General features: G+C 39.4%; 1 protein-coding gene across 8 annotated transcripts in view; it reads right to left on the bottom strand.

The window, feature by feature from the left end:
• The window catches only part of TCF12 (transcription factor 12), a 137,211-nt gene extending 119,715 nt beyond the window's left edge, over positions 1-17,496 (bottom strand). For 2 of the 8 annotated variants that reach the window (XM_075273511.1, XM_075273513.1), the window contains exons 1-3: positions 16,994-17,491; positions 16,316-16,409; positions 15,680-15,752 (exon numbers count right to left, since the gene is read on the bottom strand). In XM_075273511.1, coding sequence (XP_075129612.1) covers positions 15,680-15,752; positions 16,316-16,387 — 145 coding nt within the window. In that variant the 5' untranslated portion in view covers positions 16,388-16,409; positions 16,994-17,491. Of the gene's footprint in view, positions 1-15,679; positions 15,753-16,315; positions 16,410-16,993 lie in introns of all 8 variants that reach the window. The other 6 variants (XM_075273515.1, XM_075273518.1, XM_075273512.1 and 3 more) reach the window with 5 other exon arrangements.
• Positions 17,497-17,757: the final 261 nt, after the last annotated feature.

The raw sequence follows: 17,757 nt of genomic DNA, 5'->3' as shown, positions 1-17,757 counted from the left end.
CTGTGTGGGGAAAAAAGCCTCCCATTGGCTTCAATGGGAGGCTTTTTTTCTGCGGGGATTCCATGTCAGAATCCGCGCCCGAAAACTACACGTGCATTGACCCTTAGTCTTTGGAATCTGGGAGGAAGATTGGGAGTGATTCTTGGAACAGTGAGCGATGGCCATACGTGCGAAAGCGCTATGGAAAGTGTTGGAGCTATAAAAAAAAATTAAAAAATAAAAAAAAAAGTCATCATACTGGTAAATGGGGAACTTCTTTTAGCTGGAGTAGTAAGAAAGTAGCTAGATAAAGGGGTTTTCAGGATTTTAATATTGATGTTCTTTCCTTGGGGTAGGAAATTCAAATCAAAACATTGAGGGGGTCCCCAGACTTCGATTTATTAGTTGATTGAAGGGCACAGAACCATATTAGTCTGCCATGGCAGTATGTGGTACTACAGTCACACACTAATACGTATAGCACTATGCTTGGTGAACAATCAAGAGACCATGGCCCAGGAAACAAAAACTGACTATTAGGGGTGCAAGGGTGAACACCCACCAACCTAATATTGATGGGCTATCCAAAAAGATTTTATCAGCTTTATCATCCTAGAAAACTGTAAGCTTTAGATGGGTTATTCATCACAAAAAAAAAAAAAAATCCAAGTGACTGCAGTAGATGTTCATCAGATGTAATAGAGCAGAAGTAGGGTTAACTGACACTTCTCTGTAACTGTTAATTTTTGCACTCATGCATGATAAATATGCCTTCTCTTTGTGATATAATGAAGAGCTGTGCACTCTGATACCCCTCACAGTAGGAGTCTCACACACAGGCTAAACACACCAAATACTGGTAGCTGCTGTGTAACTTGCACTCTCTGCTCATCCAAACATCCAGGATTATTATTGCGACAGGGAGTGCTGCCAGGCACATCTGCAAGATCAAATAATCCAGGCGGCTGGACAGGAGAGGATGACAGACTCTTCATTTTTAGCAAACCACCACTGCAGTTTTCGGTGCAGTTTTGGAGCCAACACCAGGAGTGGATCACCAGCAGTAAAGTACAATTTCTTCCTTTATATTTCCCATTCTTTAGGAATCCACTCTTGACTTTTGCTTCAAAATTACATCAAAACTGCAGCAACAGAGTGGAAAACCATCCTATAAGTAAATGGGGTTTGTCAGCATTATTTTGCATCCTTTACAGCTTGCACTAGAAATGGAAGCCATGATACTAGTGTTAACATTGCCTAATTTAATTAAAATTATCGGGAAGAAAATGTATAAAATAAAAAAAACTGTAAAAAATAATAAATCTATATTGGATACCTCTTTATAGGTCAGGAACCACATGTATATTCTCAGTGCAGTTTCAGAACAAGCCATGTCATAATCTCTGTTCAGGACCTCAGTGTTTGTTGACAGTGTGCTAGCCAGACAATGGGTGCTGGATAGTCACATCAGCCCTCAGCCACTGACTGGCCTGCAGAGAACAAAGTTAGCCAAAGCTCAGGAAGACCAGGGACCGCTGGATCCCCAGCAAAATGGTCAGCTAAGCATGGTGTATTTGTTATAATCAAGTCTGGCTCTCCATCAAGAGTAATAACTGGAACCCCTCAATAAAACCAAAGTAAAGTGTGTAGAGGGATGCAAAATGTGTATCAGTAAAAGAATGGCTATCGATGAGGCAGTATAAGGGGGTGTTCACACAAAGAAATTTGATGATGAATTGAGGCAGAATCTGTCTAAAAATCCACCTCCTATTCATTCCAATCGGAAGCAGTAGTTGATTTTTTTTTATAGCTAGAGGAAACAAGCGTCTGGCTCAGATTTCACCCAAGATCTCCTACTAAAATGAATGGCAGGTGGAAGATACACCTTTTCCATCAGTGCGGAAGAGAAAGTCTGTGCACAAAATTTGTCCTTGCCCAATAAAGGCAAAAATACAATGGTCTTTACAATCCAAACTCCAAACCAAAATCCTGATTTTCTGCTTGACAAATTTAGTATCAAAACGCGAAGTGTGAACACCCCCTAACGGCTCTGTGAACAGTTTCATTTTCTATAGCCCCATAAACACACCAATGTAATATCATAGGTCTACATAGGGGCCCATGAGGCTGGAGCACGGCTCACATGAAATGAATGAGTCTGTGAGGTATATACAACACACATATTATCCATGTGCTTTTGAAGTCATTTTCCCATGGATATACATACAAGGTCACTCAATCAGCAGAAAAATTACATGGACTGAATATTGAGATGTGACCAACACAAAATAAGATCGCTTTGTAGACACTGTATGACACTGCACGTAATGAAAGTCAAGTTACTGCAACCACGACAGCACAAATCCAACCCCTTCACACTTCTTTACAACCACATTCACTATCATTAGTGCAAACAAGTATCTGCAGCGTCATAGCCCTAACTAACTAGGACTAGCCTTTCTGCACTTACACTAAAACAGACACATAATGGGACAATTGTACAATTTTGATAACTGAACAAGTAGTAAGCTCCACCAGCAGTTTAAAAACTTCTCCCATAACTGGACATGGGGAGGGGAGAGGGGAAAAAAACATGCTGTGAAACTGAATGGTTTATTAATCGTTCGTGCACAGATTTTTCTTTTAATTTCTCATACATTTACAAAGACATACAGCTGTGTATAGAGAAGATTATGCACCTACCAGTAGATTTCTATTTCTGGGATCTAATAAATACCAGGGTTTAAGCTGAGCTGCTTTTTTGACTTAAGATTTTTACACAGTCAGCATCTTACAACAGGGCATGCTGTAATACCAAAATGGAAACTACTTATTCAACACTTCACTCATGGAAATAGCAGATCATACATAGTAGACGGACAACCATGTTAATTCAGCCTGGAGGTAACACTTCCACAATAAACAAGCATTGCATTGACTATTTCAATTTTTTAATAAACACAGCAGCTTCGCAAAATTAGATTGTATGGTACATTTATTGAGCCGCTGATTTCATTTCACAGCCTACACTAAGCAAGTAAATAGTTGCAGTGCACGAACTACAAAGTAGCCAAAGGCATAAACTAAAGTATGAAGACCTCTTTGAATCAGAACAAAGGGTACATTCATGCAATTTATTATAAGACTTACTACAATGTATCAAAATTGCACTATTAATTTACTGCCTGCCAGAAAAAAATACAAATGATACCTTGGTGTGTGTGTGTGAATATATACACACACACACACACACACACACACACACACACTGTATATATGTACACATATATACACACACACACACATATAAAATTTAAGTGTGTGTATTTTAAATTATCTAACTAGCAGAACAAATTTAGTTTGAGTTAAAACAAAATAGATGTATTCAGATAAAGAGGTATTTCAACCAATTTAATGTATCTGCTGCCTACTGTGCTTTTTCAGCTGGTTGAAAACGAAATTGTTCCAACTGCATTTAACTTCACTGAAGACATTAAAGACAAGAGAAAATGTCTCTGAAATGATCTAATTGACAAGCAAAGGTTTTACTGCAGGGTACAGGATTGTTACCATAAAATCATCATGGCCCAGATATAAGAATTTAGAATCAGCAAATACCCAGCAATCATTGCAGAGAACCTTTCATGTCCACATGAAAGTGCGGTTTTAAAGGGGCTCCATCATTGGGAAAAGTCATTTTTAACTAAGCACATCCTTGCATAGCCTTTAGAAAGGCTATTCCACACATACCCTTTGTATGTAAATCGCCTCAGTGGTATTTGAATGAGCCAGTTTTTAAATTCATATGGTAATTAGCCTCTTGGTGCACCCCAGAAGTCTCATTGTGCACCCTCTGCCATTCTCTCCTATGTATGTGTACAGCACAGGCTGCTGCTGCTGACTTCCTGCTTGCACACACAGATAGGAGAGAATAGCAGTAGAGATGAGCGAGTACTTTTTGAAACGGCTGTTTCGAATAGCACGCACCCATAGGAATGAACGGAAGTGACCGACACGCAGACTTTGCCGGCCGCTTACCCCCCTGCGTGAGTCCATTCGTTCCTATGGGTGCATAGTACTCGCTCATCTCTAAATAGCTTTGGGAACTTCCTGTGCTGGCTGGAAGCTAATTGGCATATGAATAAAAACGGGCTCATTCAAAAATCACTGAGGCAATTTACATAAAAAAGGTACATTTGGAATAGCCTTTCTAAAGGATATGCAAGTATGTGCTTAGCTAAAAATGACTTTTCCCCATGATAGAGCCCCTTTAAATACTGCAAGAAAGAAGACTGTCAGCTTTCCCAGTATGTACCCCAGGGTGGAGATATTGGTGCCGTTAGTTTTGGCACTGATATCTCCCCACTGTCAGAAGGGTGTTCCTCATACCTTAGCGCCATCACTGGGCTGTAAGGCATGCCCCCCTTGACAGTACTTTTCTAAGAGTTCCTGCCACTAGGTGTCTCCTTGCTAGCTATTTTGCAATTAACTTTATGTTACTAGGGAAGTCCTATCCATAGATGTAAGGTGGCTTCACTGTGAGCATAAGGAGGGAAGACTTGTCTCTACACACAGTGAATAGAGAGGAGGGGGTTGGGCTTTCTTCTTCCAACACATCTGCAAACCGCTTTCTCTATGCACTGGGATTGAATATTCTGCACATCTCACAGTTTATGTCATCTTATTTTAGCAGCAAGGACTGAAGGATTGGCACAACACTGTCAGGCTAGGGTCACACCTGCACCCTTGTGTCCATTCAGGGTTAATGTCCCCAAATCCCGCCCCCCCAAAAAAAATAAAAATAAATGCTGCAAACGGGGTTTTTCTCATCTTTCTGCTTTTGAGCGAAAACTGGGCAAAGACCCAGAGAACCCCATTATATTCTATGGGTTCTGCGGGTTTCCAGGGGGTAACCGTTTTTTTTAAGCAGATTAGGTTCCGTTCGTGGCATCTACAACGAACGGAAACTGAAACCCAAGTGTGAACCAGCACAACTTGCATAAAACAAAGTTTTTCCCTATAACGATGGTATTATGTTTAGAGGGATGACAGTGTAAACCCCTGATAGAACACCAGGCGGCACACGCCTCAAAGCCACAATTCCAAAGCAGGGTGAATCACAATTGCTTTATTGATAACGCGTTTCGGAGTTATTCACGTTTTGCAAAAAACGCGACTCCGTCCTCAAACCCTGTTTCTTTTGATAGTAGGCTTAGAACCACCTATGGTATGACGTTAATTATTCTAACATGCTGTGTACACTCAGTGATGACAGATTAATAACCATGGTCTTCTTGGGACCCCACGAACAGAAACCTAATGCACTTAAAATAAGCAGTTACCCCCAGAAACCCACAGACCCCATATACTATGATAGGGTCTGTCGGGTTTCCACCCGAAAAAGGCAGAAAAATAATTGAAGAATGCCCAAACTAGCAACAAGCACAAGTGTGAATCCAGCCTTAAATTGAATTTTAAAAATAAACTGTCAGATCTGTCAGACACAGAAGGGTTAGTTTTCCAATCAAAATTTAAAGTTAAATTAGAATTATTGATCAAGAGATTGTGCTGTTGGCATAGCTAAAATAAAACTCACTCTTGCAGATAAACCTCATGTTTAGCAGACAACTTCTGGGACTCACATCAATGAGGAGAACAGGTTTCCTGAGCCCCATCCCCCAAGGTGAAGAAAATTCTGCACCTAAACAAGTCAGTGATTTTGTCTCCATGCACAGGATCCAGAGGCGGGAACCAGATGTTGTGCATATAGCCCAAGTATTCAATTTGGGAATCTCTCTTTAACAGTTAAATGAGGTTTGTGCCAAGCAAGGTATTAATATTTCTTGATCAGTACATAGACATTTGATGTAGCAAAGTACCTCTAGATTGTCTTTGCATGCAAACATAGTAAAATAGTTGCTTCAGCAGCAATGCTCAAACATTTAGGCTATACTCACATCACCAACCCCCTACAATGGAACAGAAAGACATATGATGAAAAGAAAAAAGCCCCTATGACTATAATGTCCACCATTTAGTCACAGTCTTGCAATCATGGCTATTTGGCCCATGAATTTTGACTGAACCTGAGACAGTCTTTTCTAAGGGAAACTCCAAAGCAGGTAAGAACAGTCTGATCTAATTACAAAAATAGTAATGTGAGAAAATATGGAATATATCTTACAATTTAGGAAAGAGAAAGTAGCATCAGATAGCAACTGGTAATCCATTGTCTTAACTACTTACAGCAGATGCACTTAAAGTGGTGCTGTAATACAACAATGCTAACAAAACAAGTTTTAGCTTCTGTTAGGAATTTGATAAATACGTATGGTTAATGTTTGTGTTGCTTATTCTATCTGCCCTAATATGCTGTACTATAACACCCAGAAAAGGTGTGTGTGGGGGGGGGGGAGACACACACAAACACCCCTAAACCAACCTGCTGTAAGTCAATAGCATACATAACTGTTACAAAATGATCAGACATAGTATCCGCTCTATGCACCCACAGTGATCAACTGCTGAAGTTGATCTGTTGCTTTTATGCATTTTAATAGAGGTATTAAAGGAGACCTGCCAGCCAAAACAACTTGCCATCAGAAAATAAACCATTATATTTACCACAGAAGCATACTGTACATTCCTGGCCATTTTTTTTTTTACTCTCACTATGTACTATTTTATGGTTCCTAAATAGTCTATTGGCAGATGTGTAATGCTTTAAATGGTCTTATCTTTGAACTTTCCATTAAGCTCACTACAGATAAGAACTGAAGAAAATGCACTTTTTACAACCAGCAAGCAAATCTTGTGGCTTCAATTTAAACCTTGTCTACATTTTTTTCATGGTTAAGGCAGCCAAAGAAAATACAGAAAACTAATCTAATAAAACATTTTTCAGGTAAATATCTTTTCTGGCCATTTCCACTATCATCATTTGGAACCTAACTGATCAGTGTGAATTTACTTTAACAGACGGCATGACTGATACTTATGGATCCCACTGACTTTCACGATTTGGGATGAGGGGAAGGAATATAATACCAGGCTACACTGTACAGCTTGCCAAAAACAACTAAAACGTAACAGAATGGAGAAGAACTCATACCAGCCTGATGGCATTTGCCATATAGAAAAGAAAAAAAACTGAAATTCATAAGGACATTAGTAGGAAGGTTTCTAGATGGTTTTTTTCCTGAAATAGGATGAAGCAGAAGAACCAAATGTGAACAGATGCCCCAAAACAAGACAAACCAATTTACTGGCTGTATCAAGTTACATATCTATGCTAGCACCATATAAAGACATGTCATTTATGTATTTCTGGAGTATTTCAACCAGCAAACCAAATGTATTCAAACATCCACAAATGTACAGAAAAAGGCCTTTAAAGATATTGTGCGATGAATGTAACCTATTCCTTATTCACATAACTGTGGAACTACTGGAGAGGAAACCTCTGTGGACTGTGAAAAGCACTGCAGGAAAAACCATGACGTGCTGCCGACAAAGTTTTTCCCGCAGTGCTTTTTTACTGCGGGACACTACGGGGGCCTTAGCCTCACACAGTTTATGAAGGAACTTGTTAGAGAGATTGTTCCAAGAATGCTGAAGAACTAACCAGAAATTATCTGTGGATACAAACTTCTTCAAATTCACCTCTTTTCAAGTAATCCCAGGTAGAAGCAATGTTGAGATCAGGGCTCTGTGGGTTCATTATCATCACTTTCAGGAATCCTTGTTCTTCCTTGAACTGAAGATTGTTCTTAAATGAGCCTAAGGTCATTGTTCTGCTGCAGAGTAAATTTGTAGCTAGAAGGGCGCAATGGGTAAGTATCTGTCTTTATGGGTGAGCATCAAGGACATCATTAATCCAAACCAAATCCCAAACTCCATTTGCTGAAATGCAGCACCAACTTCACTGTTGCCAGATGCAGTGACCTGCTCTCCTGCCTAATATGTCGGTCTATGACTCTTCATTCCAGAGCACCTGCTCAATTTAATGTATTCCAGTTCCTAGATTTTTGTGAACAGTTCAGTTGCTTTGCTCATTTTCTATGTTGAAGGTATGGCTTTTTGGATGCAATTATTCCATAAAGACCACTACAGGCCAGAACATAGGTGTACCTGGGATGGTGTACCTGGGTTCCACTGGAATCTGCCAGTTCGGAGCTGATGGCACTGTTGGACATATTGTTCTGTTCAATTGAAATCAGGATTTAAGCAAGCCTACACCCATAGGAGATCTCTGGTTAGTTCTCAAGGATGTTTTGAACCTCCCTGCTGAGTTTCTTCAAAAACCGTTTGCAAGTGTACCTAGAAGAATTGATGCCATTTTAAAGGCAAAGGACAGTCACACCAAATTGTGATGTAGTTAAGATTTTTCTTCTGTTCATTCAATTTATTTTTGCCAATTAACAAGATGTAAGCTATTAACACTTTATTTCTGAACACATTCTTAGAGTGCAGAATTTTTTCCACACCAGCCTCAAATTTGGGTGCAGTAGTGTAGGAATCAAGCGTACCCTAATCATTACAATATCTTTTTTGCATGGCTTAGGTAATTTATGGGGCAAATAGAGCAAACCAAACACAAGAACAAGAGGGCACAACCTGAAATTAGTTGAAGAGAAGATCACAAGCACTGTTAGTAAATGCTTAGAACAAGTTTCAAGAAGATGTGGCTAGAAAATACACAGTAAACATGTCTAGTTTAAGACAATAAAATTATATATATATATATATATATATATATATATATATATATATATATATATATATATATATATATATATACACATACATATACACACACACTAGACTAGATAGGCATGGTGGAGAAGTTATTAAGGCTGCCATTTCCTATGCCAGTCCTAATAATTTGGGTGTGCCGCACAACAGTCAGAGACTTTACTAAGAGGCTCAAGCTTCTTACTATATATGATGCATTCCGTGTGTTGGTCAGGGAGTGGGATAGATTTTGTTATAATTTCTCAGGATGAGGCTGGGGCCTGCTTTGTTCCCCTCCCACTTCTGCAAAAAGTGGTGGGCAAGGTGCAAAATGTGGGCATGCACACAAGATGCAATGCAGTTATAAGCATCTACACCAGAAAACTGGCAGAGGTGGGTTAATAAATTTCACCTATTGTGTTATTTACTATGCACCTGATGAATACAGCCTTACCCCTTCAGTTTACCAACAACAATTCCTACCTTGAGCTACAGTAGTTTCTGAATCATAGGAACATTGGCCTACATTTACTTTGTATACCTGAATTTGAACTTCATTTTCACCACGTTTTGGTAGATTTTGGCACAAATTGTTACATCTCATTTTAGACACAAATCTTTTCTTCTTACACACAAGTTTCTGAAACGCTCAAAACCTTTCAATTGTATCAAGGGTGTGAGGTTTAGTAATAAAATTGGTGTGCTTTAGAACATAACGTACAGCTCGCTGCCAAAGATGTTCGGATATTAAAATTTTGTGCAAACTAAGTAAACTTTAATGTGTTATAAAGTTGACCATGTGTCTAGATACACAAGTCAAATATAAAATGCATCAGATTTATCATAAAGTAGGAGCCACTATGCTAAATCTGGTACATTGTCAATCTTCCTAAATGTATGGTCCCTAAAAGAAAAAAAATCTGTTGCATTCAGATCACCATTCAGTGTGTGCATCTAAATCAACACTCAGATGAATAAATGTTCAACAAGAAGAAAATACAGTGACCATTGATAAGATGCATATGATAGGAAAAATACAAGACACTTGAAGTTGTAATTTGCAGAAACAAATTTTGCTGAAATTGATTAGTAAAGAGTTGAGACTCCTGGATAATTTAACTATAAAAAGGGGCATGTGCTAAATGAGTCAAGGCATAAAGTGAACAGCTGGATGTTGTATGAATTATGACTCAGCAGAAGGTGGTTTATTAAAGTTCAGGATTGATTTTTATTTCTAACTATACCTTCAATACCAAAGACAGCAGGTAAACAGTTATAGGTTTTTATTTCCTAAAGGAAATAAAAAATTAGAGAAACGTGGGCTGTCAATTTGGGACACTAAACACAACACAGGGACAGATTGGTTAGTGCTATTTGGGACACCAAGCCAATGTTCGCCGTTGTCTTTTTTCTCTAAACTTCATACTTACTTGTCTCCAACACCGCTGTTCAAAGAACTTGTAGCAGTACACCCCAGCTTTAGTGCACATGCGCAGTGAAGCACTTCCATGAACAACTCTACAGCGCCAGGGGCACAAGAACAAGCTGCCAGACCATCTACAAGTTTGTTTGGTTTTTTTCTCACTGCAGCCATGAGGACCTGTGAGCGATTTAGCGTTAGAAAAAGACAGGATCCCTTTAAGCCAATAAATAAACACAAAATACTACCCTAAGGCTAAGTTCACATCTGCGCCTATTGGAGAATGAGAACAATAGACAGCCAGACCGCTAAAATAGAGAATTTTTCGCTATGGTGCAGGACTTTGTCCGATGAATTCAGGCGGACGCTGCAATGCAGTCTCCAACACATATGTGAACTTAGCCCTAACTGTTTTTGTTGTAGCCTTTGGCTTTATAACTGTGCAAAACATAAAGCTAAGATCTGTTCCCTATTTTTCCTCCTCCTCATAAAAGGTATGTGGACATGCTTCTCATACCTTAGTGCACACTATCCAAACAGCCAATAAATACAAGGTCCTGCTAAGAAAGACTTCCCTGGTACACTGAAGGAAAGAATGGTAAACAGTATGCATTGCTTTATTCAGTAAAGCCAGCTTTACAAATAGCTCTAGAAATCAGACCCATTTAGTAACACAATTATTCAGTGAAATTCAGGCTACATTATTATATTTATCACACAAAAGTTGCTTTTTCTCTCCCTTAGTATTCAGTTAACATCTTCACCAGAAAGTATGCCCTTTATTTTTTTGCAAGTTATGTTTACAAACACAGCTTTGTTTTATAGATACAGCAATACAAAGCGTCTATTCAGGGAGAATACCAATTATCTCATCCCAGTATCACATAATAGAAAGCAAACCTGTCCCCAGAATCACTAGTAAATGATGTATAGCAGCCTTGCACTATAATATATACTAGAAAACAACATGTAGCTCAATTTCAGACATGTGACATGACAGCTATTCAGTGGATCCATTACATCAGACTTGCATTTACCGGAGGTGTCATAATAAAACTTGGTACAAAAGACTTTGGGAAAGGGACCAAAATAAAATAGCCAAGTAACTGGCCAAATAAACTGGTCATTCCAACTAGAGTCAAACAGTGGCCACATGTTTTGCCCAGAATAAGAAATTAATGTTTCAAAACCCTTTGCAGGAAAACAAAGAAGCATTTGTAACACATTCCTAATGCCTTGAGGCAGGTGTTTAGCTGATGAAAGATACCATTTTAATCTTTAAGGAAGATCACAAGCCATGACTGCCGGTTTCACACATTTGAGGTCTAAAGCAATCACACTTATCAGATAAAGGAATCCCTCAATGGCTTGAAAACTGGTGTGTGTGTTTGTACTTTTGTACCAAGTACACATTATTTTTTTACTAACTGTATAGAAATATTTTTTGAATTACTTGCACACAAAAAAAAAAAAAAGAAAATGGAAAAAAATAAAACATGTTTGACAGCTGCAAAAATTAGCCTTCCACTAAACCTTTCAAATGCAAAGTATTTCATTCATTTTAAAGCGATAGTATCACCTAATGGTAAATAGCTGTTCTAAAGGCTAAAAATTAGTCTAAAGGATATATATAATATATGTGTTATGAAAATGAAATTTGTTAACAATAACCTTAACTTCCTCTGTGTCAGTGCATATGCTGTATACATGTCACAGATATATATTACCCTTAGGCTATAGAAGGAAAAGAAAAGTACTTAATTATTCTAATTATAACTCTGGGATTCTTGGAAGGAGCATAGTACCAAACTACATGGATAATTTTCAGTGGTTACCAAGAACTCTATGTCATAGCAGTACTGTTCATAGAGGAGCGATTTATTTTATTTTTTTGCTTGGATCATTATATTGTACCAGCAGTGTTATTATACAGTTTTTTTTCCCCCTTGAGTTAAAGCCAGGAGGCCCTATTCAGCTGGAGCATTCTAATACCCTAAAACAGTGTTCAGTTTTGGAAATGTGCATATTACAGCTCCATGCACGCTCAGTTGTATGAACCACATCATACAGCATCCACACCTTCTAGGTCTCTATAGTCCTCCAATAATATGGGAGAGGAGAAAAATAAATAAATTAGCAAGCTCACACCAGATGACTGCTTCTAGCATACTATGAACCTACACACATTCTCCCATACAGTCACATTGCTGAAGGTATGAGGCTCAAGCTGACCAGATAGATTATAGTCATCCAAACCAACCTTCAAGCATCTTAAATGTTCAGGGTCTCTTGACTACCGTTTCATAGCCTGATCCTTTTTTTCCCTCAAATACACCACCTCCTTTGAACAAAAAAAAAAAACACGTATTGTGGAGGAGAGGGGGGGGGGGTTCAAAAGGATGGTTGACTGCCAAACAAGCCTATGACTAATTGTTAAAGGGGTTCTCCAGAATTAAGGTACTGATGAGCTTTCCTTAATATAAGTTTATCAATATCAGATCAGTGAAGGTCCTATACCAGTGATGGCGAACCTTTTAGAGATCAAGTGCCCAAACTGCAACCCAAAACCCACTAAATTATCACGGCAATTTAACCTTAACACTGTGTGGAGCCACAATTACGGATCCGCAGAATACAGATACTATGTGATATAATTAGTGAAGAGGCCCCTACTCAATCCAATCTGCTTCACACTGGCCCCCACACAGTACAATCTACCTCCACAATGGACCCCACACAGCACAATATGCTCCACAGCGATCCCTACACAATATTATCTGCTGCAAAGTGGCACCAACACAGTACAATTTGCTCCACAGTAGCCTCCGCACAGTATAATCTGTTACACAGATAGGTGCCCACAGAGAGGGCTCTGAGTGCCACGTCTGGCACCTGTGCCATAGGTTCACCATCAGTGTCCTACACCAATCAGTTGATATCAGAAGCCACCAGAAATGCATAATATACATGGGAGAGAAACAGACAGCTTCTTACTCTAATAGCCGTGCGCAGTTACTACAACCCTGCTATCATTTGTAATGTAATGGAGCTAAGCTACAACAGCCCAACTATACAGTCTGTAGAGCAATTTACGGCCCCATATACTTTGCTGCGTCCAACGGTGCTAACGTGGGTTGCTGGATGTAGGACTCCGAGCCAAGGATCTGATTTTGATGACCAAAACTAAAAAAACTTAATCCATGAAACCCCACTTTGGTTTTGGACAAACTGATTTTATAACCCAAAAAATTTAACTTAAGTGTGAATCACATTCTATATTTAAAGTTCGAGACTCTTCAAAGAAATACATTACTGAATCTAAAAAATATAAATCAAGAGAATGTACCAGTTACAAATTGTTTAACATTTCTGAAAAGCAGTAAAACAAAGTAGCAGCATTATGCTATAGCACAATATATAGAAGTGAAATTAAAAAAAAAAAAAAAAAAAAAAATAATACAATATAGCAAAAAATCAAAAACGAAGACAACATAACAATGAATAGGCCAAATTAACTAAATGCTTAAGAAGTCATAGAAGCCATCTACAATCGGGTTGCTAATTTTAACACTTTGTATCCATATTACAAAAGTGTAAAAAAACACGTAGTTCCTTGGTGGAGTAGGGAGGAAAAAAAAAAATGTTCTCATTCTAAATAGGTACACATCTTCAAAAGAAAGAGTACATGGACATCATTCCAGTAAGGGAATTTGTACAATACTATCATTGTTTAAAGTAGAGAAGAAAATCACACACTGCCATAGCGGTCCAGTTCGGGTACATGTCAAAACATGTTATGTTCAACTTAAAGTTTGTGCATGTTTTACATCACATTTTGAGATGTTCATAAACATTTAGGTACCAGAAAAGTAACGCTATCTTAAGTTCAGCTAGCATTCCAATTCTGAGCTGTTTTGGTTTACACAAATGTATAAAAATTTAGATTTGCAACTGAAAAAGTATTTAGAGAGTGAATTAGTCAAGCATCTGACTCAAATGCAAGACTGGCTAAGAAGGCAATTGCAGGAAAATATCAAGCAGAATTGCTTGATAACATCCATGTCTATGAATTGCATAGGGGGCTCCATTTCTTACAAGTTTATACATTACAAACATAGGTATCATTTTATCGCTTCTAAACAGAAGATCCATGGACCTGACGGATGTGATAACAGTGTGAAGTGCTAGATGCATTTTCACATCCAAGGACAACGTCCACTTTTAACTGCAGAAAGTGTCTAACACTTATGCTAAGGAGTCCTACAAGCAGAAAGAAAAAAGCTTTAGAGGCACTTTCATAAATCCCTTACTTTTCTTAAAGATCTTCAAACTATACTAACATGTAGACACATCAAATGATTTAGTCCAGGTATATAGTAAATGAACTAAATTGCAGCACAGACATCCAGACTATTATTAACAAATCAAAACACTTCAGTATAAGCAATGGTCCAAATCTACAACTGGGGCCCATAGATTTAAAATCCACGTTCAAAGTGTTAAGAATATGGGTACACAATTGCACATCTGCTTAGCTGTATACAATCCAGGCAATACCCTATGCAGCTGTGGATCCTGCTTTACCAAGTAACATGGTATCAATCCATGAAGAAAAAAAATGTAACGTCACAAAACAGATACACTCAAGACAACATAAACAGACGTAAACGCTAGTACAAACTGAAATGTGATGTAGTATATATACAAAGAGACATTTCAGACTTTAGTCTGTATTTTATGAATATATAGGCAATTACCTTTGTTCATTGAGATGCAAACGATTTAGTTTTTATAGTAGATGACTTATTTTATGACATAACTGTAATAGTGCACCCAACTATAAATACTACACAACTGATAAGTAAGGAATAAACTTAATTCTGTACATATATGAAAATCGTACAGCGCTGGCAGAAACCTGCTAATAGTCGAATGCTGGAGCTTAATGATTCTAGTGAAATTTCATTCAGACAACATCTCACATTGTCATAACACAATTTGTCTTGCGAGCTACATCTGGTTGTTCTAGCAACATGCAGCAGAACATGTGGAACCAATTTCCAGGGTATCCATGTTCATTCCAACAGATTTAGTAATCAAGTCTTTGTTTCTTCATTGTGTTCAACTAAGTAGTAGAACACAAAATACATCCAACTCTTGCAAAAAGGTGCAGAAGGAATATCCGTACCCAAAACCATGATGCTGCATGGAGAATGATACATCCACATGGAGATTACTGGGTAGAGAGAAGATCTCTCTAAACAAAAACACTCAAGACACTCTGAACAGATCAGACATAACGTCTTGATATATACAGAGATATTATAGTTCGAAAATCAATGTGCAAAGCAAAAATATGTACTAGTAAATTCTGGAAGATGGCAGAAGCACGTATATCTATTCCACACACAATGTAGATATGACTTAAAAAAAAAAAAAAAGGTACAATGTGAAGTGTAAATTTACAAAGTATTACAAACCACTCAACAAAACAATTCATAACTAGCAATGATTGATCTACTCAACACTAGCAGATCTGATTTTTACCTGATCCACTGAATTGACTACTTCCTAGTGTAGTTGGTCTGGTTTTCCCACTATTAACAGGTGGAGAAAACATCTGCAAAACAGAACAGGATTTTGCTATAAGTTCATTGATCTAAGACATGAGAAGCTGCACACTACACATTACACAAGTGACTGCCTGTCCATTCACAAGGGTTACGTATGTGAATAAATATATAGCACAATCCTACTAACACCAATACAACCATATAATGGATTCCATACATTATGGTGAAATAAGTAAATACGTTCAACCAAAAGTGCTTAAAAGCAGTCAAAGCTAACATTACTAGTATATTCAATACATTAGACAGCTTAGGCTGCTTAGTTTATGAAGGGCAACAAGTGTGGGTAAAGCTTTCTGTCCACCTACTTATAAATAATCTCAGAGTTTAGGATTTTTGGTGAAAAAAGGAGCCTTAATAGGGCTTTAAGTAGCTGTAATTGGATTGGTGGTTTTGGGGTCAATGACTAGTCTCCAAGTTATAAGCCAATTGACCCCCGTAGTCTTTTAAGTGATTACATCTTAGAAGTCTAGACATGACATCAAAGTGATGGGTCCGGTAGACTTAGCACCCCCCCAACTTTAACATGAGAAGACCCAGAATGATACCATACCGCACTGAAATCCAGGAGGTCACTCAGCTCCTTGTCTGTGCCTATTGCGGCCATCCGCTGCTGAGGATTCATCTCCAACCACTCAGATCAGCTCCTGGAGACAGAGAGAGAGACATTTACCATCTGCATCACAACACCCCCTTACACCGCTGCCCACCTCAGTCCATCTGAAACCAAGGCAGAGGAAGGGAGGGCACAGGGAAAGAAGACATATACAGAAAGTAAGACTGTCTCATAAGAAGTTTCACTAACCAGAGCAGTGGCCTAAACACTGACAAGTGAGAGCTTGAAATATCAGAAAAAGCCCAGACAATAAGCTCCAGCTCCAGGCAGCTCTGACTCACTAGCAGCCTCCAACAATAGAGCTGCAACTTGGGCTGCAACTTACTCCGGGAGTGAAGACTTGGAGGAGCTATGGGCAAGGGGGACACAAAAAGCTGGGAGCAGTGCTGGGCTCTGACAGCCCCTGTCCAAGATGTATGGGAGGCAGAAGGGGGAACCTGTCCCATAATACACAGCTAAGAGCCCCCGATACTACAGTTCAGTGTGGGGGCATCAGGCTCCTGGATACAAGCCGACTACCCTAACACAATTGTCGTCCAGCACCCCATAGTGGCCATGCCTAGCTGTGCCCCACGTGCCCTCGCCCCCGGCGTTGCCCCCACACTCCGCTATTACCTTTTTTTCCGTTTAAACATCCAACAATTGGCTTGAAGTTTATGGGAGTCCCCGTCCACCCTCCTGCCGGCGTCTTGGCAGTAGCCTACTTCCGTCACCAGCTCGAAGCGTCGTCCACACTCCCGGTTTCTGTGGCTTTGAGGGGCTTTCGCCGCACGGAGAGGTTTTGTTTTCACCCGATAGGAACTTGTGGGTCTACCTCAGGCAGACATTTTTTTCGCTCGTCGAGCCTCAGTACCACGTTAGCTCCAAGATGAGTATCCCTCCGCCGAAGCAGAGTAACATATCCGGCGCTACTTAACTCTTCCGCAGACCAAATGTAGCCCCTGTAATGAAAACTAAGATCCGGCAGCAGAACGAGAAAGCGAGAGAGGGGGCGGAGGGATACAGTGGAGTGGATGCTCAAGGGACGTTTAACTACGAGGGCGCAGCTTGGGTTTGCTTGCCTTTCTGACACGCAGCGTCTGGGCCCTGGCGGGATTGTCTTCTCCTCACAAGCCGTCTGAGGACGGTGCTAATTGGAGACGTGTATGCGCCCTTCTTAGAAGGGGTCGGCCGCAAGAACAGCAGCTGCACAAGCCGCGGCCCTTTGGGGGCGGTGGAGATGTGCTTGTGGCAGAGGCAGATCGATGCTGTCAGAAATTGTTGATAAATGCACTGTCAGAACATCATCCGGCTTCATTAGCGCCAGTGGATCGCACCCCACCCCCAACCAAACACATTTAACCTTGTCAGTGGAGTAATGTGCTGCTGGTTGCTCTTTT

This window comes from Leptodactylus fuscus, chromosome 5, assembly GCF_031893055.1.
Source record: "Leptodactylus fuscus isolate aLepFus1 chromosome 5, aLepFus1.hap2, whole genome shotgun sequence".
Classification (NCBI taxonomy): Eukaryota; Metazoa; Chordata; class Amphibia; order Anura; family Leptodactylidae; genus Leptodactylus; species Leptodactylus fuscus.
This window is presented reverse-complemented; position numbering and strand designations above follow the sequence as displayed.